Here is a 6,841-nt window from a genome sequence, read left to right as displayed (position 1 = left end):
ATGCCTCCACATATCACTAATAAGTGAACATTGGTTATTTTGCCTTTTATTTGCATAACGCATTTCTCTACCTCTCAATAGGAGATTATTAGTTAACCTCCTCCCGCTTGTTTGATCAGCAATACTTTTTTTTTTTTCCCCCATTTATTTTAAGGGAGAATTGCTGTGAAGTCCTAAGCAAACAACACAACTACTAAAAAATCCCAGTAACAATAATAGCCTGAAATAGAAAGTTCTAAGAAAATAAATAACAATTATTTACTTATATATTCTTTTTTTTTTCTTTTGAAGACCTCATTGTAATTCTCTCTCATTTTAAAGAGAACGCGCAACTCATAAGATTAGTATACCATCTTGGAAACATACATGAAAACGTATTTCAGAAATTTTTTTTATGGTCCGTTGCATGGCGGTGAACTACAGAAGGATTGAATGAAAAGGTAGTGTAGATCACATTTAAGTTCAAATCATAAATACCAAAACCTCAAGGAAACTGTACAACAAAATGCGAACTTTCAAATATAATCTAAAGGGACTTCATCGAGATAGCAAGAGAAACAGAATAACTAAATTATTACCATGTATCAATAATTAAGAATGGGTCTGAAATGTCTGGAAAAGAGTATTAAAAGTTTGACTCCTGTCCGACCAGACAACACGGATCAATGTCAAGGATTTCGAATTAAGGATGCCGCTACTACAAATCGTTGGGTACAAAAACAAATTCCAAGCACCTGTGTAGTGATGAACTCGTATCTTTAATTATTCCCCAAGCGCCCGTGATGTGATGATTATCACTTCACATCTTTATCCAAACCCAATCAGAGCCAAAACCTCTTAACCCTATTAGCCTAGCATACAAGTTTACAAAAAAAATGGAGCATCAATGACAAGAGACAACTATCATGGGCTCAGTTGAGAGCCCCTACAAGTGCCATGTGCGCTACAAGGTCCAACACTCGGTTGCTGCAAAACAAAACATTCAACAAAAATGATTAGATGCCAAAAGAAAGGAGGAAGGAGGAAGGGGGCGGAGGAGAAGCTGGACAAAAAGTCTTTGATTTTGAACACAAAAACCTTTTTTTTTTTTAATCTAAAAAATAATGTCATTAGAAATTCCAGAATTTGTGTACATAACTAAGAGTATGATCTCATTCCAATTTCACTTTGAACTCCAGAGGTCCTAATTGATGTTATAATCTACTCCTCTGATTCTTAATATAAGACCTATTTAACTAATTTAATTAGATTAAGAAAGTTAGGTAAGTTAGTTAATTATAAAAAACATGACATATTTTTCTTAAAACACCATAATCATCTTTCTTAATATCCTCTCTCCTCATTTACTTGATTATAGTTAAAAGAATATCTATAGAAGTAATTTAAGAAAAATTAATAAGTATAAAAAATAAGTCTTACATTTAGAACCAAAATTAACTTAACAGTTAAGTCTTATATTAAGGGCCAGAGGAGTATTACAAGGACCAAACATCAAATTATTGAAACTGGACAAAACTCATCCTCTCATGCCCCAAGACCCCCCCCCAAAAAAAATCGCGAATATTAAATTAATAGTTACACTTTTGTGGACTGAAACCGAGATTTTGTCTTCAGACAAACTCAAAATGCTTGTGCTTGTGTGCAACACAAGTTCACATACAAAGTACCAGTTCATGCTAAGTTCAAGAAACCAATACCTGTATCCCCACTCGTTGTCATACCAAGAAACTAGCTTCATGAAAGATGCACTAAGACCGATCCCAGCCTTAGCATCAAAAATACTTGACCTGTTCAAATCAGAATCATTTAGAGTAAGGCATTCATCCAAGAAAAGAAGATACACAAAAAGTACAAGACCCTTGTAATTATTTGACTAGTAACGGAAAGAGGAAAATGAAGGGTTCAGGGTTCTAATTTAGCAAAAGGTACATCCGCTCTTAGCATTTCTAGGAGCTACGTTGATACCAAAGTTATGCAGCTCTTGTTTTGTGGCATCTCAATTTAAACCTGGTGATTCTTTCTTCCCCCATTCTATAGCAAAAGACCACATCTTAAGCATGTATATTTGAGAAAGACAAGAAAACCAATAATATTCAAGATGCTGACAATGGTTTTATGGCCAACAAAAAGTACAAGTCCAGCAAAAGATAATTTTACCTAGAATCACCAACAAAGTCATTAGAGACAACATCCTCATCTGTGTATCCAAGAATGCCTTTAAGTGGTCCCTCTGAGGCATACCTTCATTTTGGTAGTTGCGGAACAATAGATACCAAAAAGATCCACAGGATTAGCAGAGAACACTCCCAAATGAAAATCATTGTGGAAAAAACAAAAGACAAAACAAAAAACAAAGCATTAGACATACTTTATTGCTGCTTTGACATCTTCATAGGAAGCACTCTTTTGAAGTCGACAGGTTAGGTCCACAACAGAAACATTGGGTGTAGGAACACGGAATGCCATCCCAGTAAGCTTTCCATTAAGCTCTGGAAGAACTTTCCCGACAGCCTAAGATTACATAAATAATGAAACCAGTTACACTAATCTACACTGAACTAGGAATTATGTTTTGACCAGCTTAAATCTCTTCCAGGTTATCCAGCTTTTACCTTCGCAGCACCAGTTGAACTAGGGATTATGTTTTGACCAGCTCCTCGTCCTCCTCTCCAATCCTTCATTGAAGGGCCATCTACAGTCTTCTGTGTTGCTGAATAATGAAAAGCACAATCAAGTCATGGATTGGATGCTGCACATCAACATATCAAATGAGTAAAAGAAAGTAATAGGCAATGTAGTCGGGTGAGACCTGTTGTTGCATGTACAGTTGTCATCAAACCTTCAACTATACCAAACTCCTGATGAACCACCTGAAAATAGAAATCTAGGAATAATCAGATGCTTTCACCTTTCCCACAAGCTACAGATATGAGGAAGGATAGGAAGACTCCAAAGGTTCTTTTTTCTTAAAAAGCCATTTAAGTGCCCTAAGACATTTGAAACCTCAAATTCAACCTAACTGGTTTCTATGCTTGCTAGCTGACATCATGCTAAGCTTGTGCAATGCAAAAACATAAACATTCTCATACAAAATATTGTTCTTAATAACTAATAAAGCTTGGCAATACAGGATGCAATCAAACCTTGGCAAGTGGGGCGAGACAATTTGTAGTACAGCTAGCATTGGAAACAATATCCATGTTTGGCTTGTACGTCTTCTCATTCACTCCAACCACAAACATTGGGGCATCAGCTGATGGAGCTGAGATTACAACTTTCTTGGCACCACCCTAAAGATAATATAACAGAATCATCAACTTATTGAATTCCCAATAAAAAAAAAAAAAAATCAACTTAAGACGTAATGGGAAAGTGTGCAAAGGGAAAGGGAAAAGAGAGAGAAGGGGGAACGCGAGAACTCTTAAAAAATTAAGTATATGAACATAGCAACCTTCAAATGTGCTGAGGCTTTCTCCGTAGTTGTAAAAACTCCAGAAGACTCAACAACAAAATCAGTCCCGTATTCACCCCATGGAATCTCTGCAGGGTCTCTGTATACAAATGCATGCTTGTCAAGTTTTAGAGCGCTTTGACATCTATACTAGCATTGTAAAATACTAGTGATGATCACATTAGAAACATCCATTTCAAAAATGAAGGTTCAGATTACCTTTCGGTCACAACTTTTATCTTCTTTCCATTGATCTCCAAAGTGGAATCATCCAAAACCTTAATGGATCCCTTGAATGGTCCATGCGTAGAATCATATTTAAACATGTACGCCTGGAAAAGAAAGAGAAGTTACCAATGACAAAGCAAAACTGCAAAACTGTATGCAGAAAGGTGAGAAAAGAAGATAACGCAACAAAGACAAATGCAGAAAAGGAAACAGCATCATTGCTCTGAGAATAACTTTAGTTATCCAAAACACTAGAGTTCTTTGGTTTTAGGTTCAAAACATTATAGGCATGAGGAGAAAAGGAATACAAAAACAAGTAAATAACATCACAGACTCAAACAGCACGAGTTTCCACGTGCAAAGATTGAAAATGACCATACAGGGTACTCTAAAATTCAGGAGGGTACTGTACTGCATGTTAAAGTCCTTCTCACATCGGAAAACAGATAAAGAAATCACCAATAAATAAATGATCCAAAAACTTATAAACTTGTATAAAAAGTGATAGGCATAAACAATATACAACTGCAGAGCATCCCAGCTGAGAAGACAGAAAAAGATCCAGCATAAGATTAAATCAAAATGCATTGTCTTGATACAGATTTTTATAGGTTAGATGCACAAATCCCCACATAAAACTTCATCAAGATAGATGAAACAATCACTAGAAATTGTACAAACAACCAGTGAATATTAAAAACTATAAGCAAAACCAAGGGGATTCCTCATACATACCATATATTTAGTGTTAATGAAAGGATCATTAATTGCTACAACATCAATATCATCCCTGGAAGTAGCTACACGCAACACCAGCCTTCCAATTCTACCAAAACCTGCACAATTTAAGCATACAGAATGTCTATTCAACTTGAAACAGACCTACTTGAAATTCAGAGCTAATTTTCATCCTACGACGTCATGTCTCCTCAGATTTGATAAGAGAAAATATTCACACATTAAAATTTATGAATGAAAACTCATTCAATTCCTTTCTTCTTATCTTACTTAGAAGGGTGGCTTATCCCCCTAAGCAATAATGAGATCATACTGATAAAATTAAAATTCTATTGGGAGGGGAAAAAATGTCTGTTTTCAAGAAGGCCTATTCTCAGAAACGTCAGTACCCCACGAAAGCAAAGCATAATGGATATAAAAGGATGCTGAAGCAACGCAAAGCTTAAATGCAGAATAGATGCAACGCAAAAAGATATCTATCAAAATAGATAGTGTTGTAAAGTTAAATTTCACCAGAAAATAAAAGAAACAGAGTGAACTTTAGCAACAAGAAACTCACCATTAATTCCAATCCTAGTCTTCCCATCGCTCTTTGATTCTAAACAGACCAAACCAATCATGAATCATAATTAAACTATTAAATATGTATTTTCTGAACATACGAGTTGTTTTATCCTTACTCTGTACGGGCAGGGGAATTTCAGTAACCGTGGCTTTGATAGGTTGGATACTCCGGGCATTGCAGTTTCTAAGCAAATTATGAAATTTCATGATCAAAAATACCAGAAGAATTGGAGCTTTAAAATAAGTTACAGGCAAAAAAAGCAAAGGAGAATAAGAAAGGCCAATCCTTCAGAAGTTCGAGCAACTAACTGTATGACTAATGATTCACTTGGGAGAGAAGTTCCAAAAATGTTAGACTGTAACTTCAAAGACTTTATATTGCTACTGGAGACATTGATCGACACCTGAATCATAAAAATAAGTCAAAAAAAAATTTATTACCCTGCAATGATCAGAGAAACTGGTACATCATCTTCAATTACGAAGAACCACTGGTAAATCCTCACAAACAAGGAATTAGTTCAACACACTAACAGTTAGCTAGAAGAATATCACACACACAAGATAGAAATGCCGTTTTCCCCCTGTTTTCATGGCAAGAAGACAGTGAAAAGAAGAGCAAAAAGAAAAGAAATGAAAGCAACCTAATCCAGACTCGAATAACACCACCAAACAATACAAGATTAAAATACGCGATAACATAAAATTATCAGAGAAACAAGTACATCATCTTAGCTGCTCAGAAATTACGAAGAAGCACTGAAAAATCCTTATGACCGAGGACTAGGCAGCAGGATCTTCTTCCATGTTTCAAACATACACTTTTCACCCAAAATGCATAGTTCTTAACACATTTTACTGTTAACCAAAAGAACATGACATACACAAGTTCACAGTTGTGTTTCCTTTCTCTTCCCGTTTTCTTCGTTACCAAACAGCTAAAATAAAACAAAAAAAAAAACTGATCTTGACTCGAATAGCAGCATCACCAAACAAAACTAGATCAAAACACGCGGTAACATAATTCCAAATGACAGGATACCTTAAAACCATCAGAGGGCGAGGAAGAGAGGAGCGCAGATCTCAGCATAGAAGAGGCGGCCATTGTAGAAGCTGAAGCAGGAACCCTAGCCTTCGGAGAAAGGAAGAGAGGAGGTAGGCGAGCGAAGGCTTATGCAGGAGTAGCTCCCTTGGTTTTTGCACCAACCCAGGAAAAATGCGAATATGGCTTTTTTTATATATGCAATTTACGCAGCACCTTCGGAGCTTCTTATGAGGAAAGCTGGTTCAGGGGCAGGGATCTACTGCAGGTGAGCGTAAGCCAAAACCTGAATCCATGATTTATTAATTATTTCGCAAGTAAATTAACACTACTTCATGTCCTTAATATAAAAATTAATTAATTAATTTAAATAAATTAAAAAATTAGTTAAATTAGTTATTTATAATAAATAAATATTGTCTTTAATAACATATCCTTGCCAATCACGTATATTAGTTAAAACTATCATTATTATAAAAACTATTTTAAAAAAATAAATATAAGAGACAAATTAAATTAGAATTTTATATTTAAAATCAAAATAAAAATCAAATGAATTCTTATATTAAAGACAGAAAATAATACTCCTCCGGTCCTTATTATAAGACCCAATTTGACTTTTTATTTGGTCCTAATTATAAGACCCAATCCATTTTGTTTCTTATATTTATGCATTTTTTTCCAAGATAATCTTTCTAATAATGATAGTTTTAGCCAATATACTTAATTAGTAAGGATATTTTAGGAATGACAACACTTATTTATTATAAATAACCAACTTAACTTACTTCCTTAATCTCCTCAAATAAGTCAATTGG

At 35.0% G+C, this 6,841-nt stretch overlaps 1 protein-coding gene across 2 annotated transcripts; it reads right to left on the bottom strand.

Moving 5' to 3' along the window:
• Positions 1–647: 647 nt before the first annotated feature.
• LOC114730408 (glyceraldehyde-3-phosphate dehydrogenase GAPCP1, chloroplastic-like) lies at positions 648–6,203 on the bottom strand. 2 transcript variants are annotated; one of them, XM_028917462.1, is made up of 15 exons: positions 6,024–6,203; positions 5,291–5,385; positions 5,098–5,165; positions 4,977–5,015; positions 4,415–4,515; positions 3,671–3,783; positions 3,452–3,551; positions 3,144–3,290; positions 2,810–2,870; positions 2,613–2,710; positions 2,369–2,511; positions 2,158–2,241; positions 1,698–1,787; positions 903–966; positions 648–876 (listed from the first exon to the last, which is right to left on the bottom strand). In XM_028917462.1, the coding sequence occupies exons 1-14, from the start codon at positions 6,084–6,086 to the stop codon at positions 912–914; spliced, it is 1,257 nt and encodes a 418-aa protein (XP_028773295.1). In that variant the 5' UTR covers positions 6,087–6,203; the 3' UTR covers positions 648–876; positions 903–911. The 2 variants fall into 2 exon arrangements, with proteins under 2 accessions (XP_028773295.1, XP_028773294.1); XM_028917461.1 differs by having other exon boundaries at positions 648–966; positions 6,024–6,202.
• Positions 6,204–6,841: the final 638 nt, after the last annotated feature.

Source organism: Neltuma alba, unplaced genomic scaffold, assembly GCF_004799145.2.
Source record: "Neltuma alba isolate B1F8T4 unplaced genomic scaffold, ASM479914v2 tig00012732_pilon, whole genome shotgun sequence".
In the NCBI taxonomy this organism is placed as follows: domain Eukaryota; kingdom Viridiplantae; phylum Streptophyta; class Magnoliopsida; order Fabales; family Fabaceae; genus Neltuma; species Neltuma alba.
The sequence above is the reverse complement of the archived record's forward strand: the minus strand, read 5'-3'. Positions and strand labels throughout refer to the sequence as shown.

What these genes read in the sequence shown, in the direction of transcription:
- LOC114730408 (XM_028917462.1), bottom strand. Translation starts at nt 6,086, where the DNA reads ATGGCCGCCTCTTCTATGCTGAGATCTGCGCTCCTCTCTTCCTCGCCC. An exon ending in GACTAGGATTGGAATTAATG is followed by an intron (nt 4,516 to 4,976) that starts GTGAGTTTCTTG and finishes TAAATTGTGCAG; the next exon opens with GTTTTGGTAGAATTGGAAGG. An exon ending in AAGCCTCAGCACATTTGAAG is followed by an intron (nt 3,291 to 3,451) that starts GTTGCTATGTTC and finishes TATTATCTTTAG; the next exon opens with GGTGGTGCCAAGAAAGTTGT.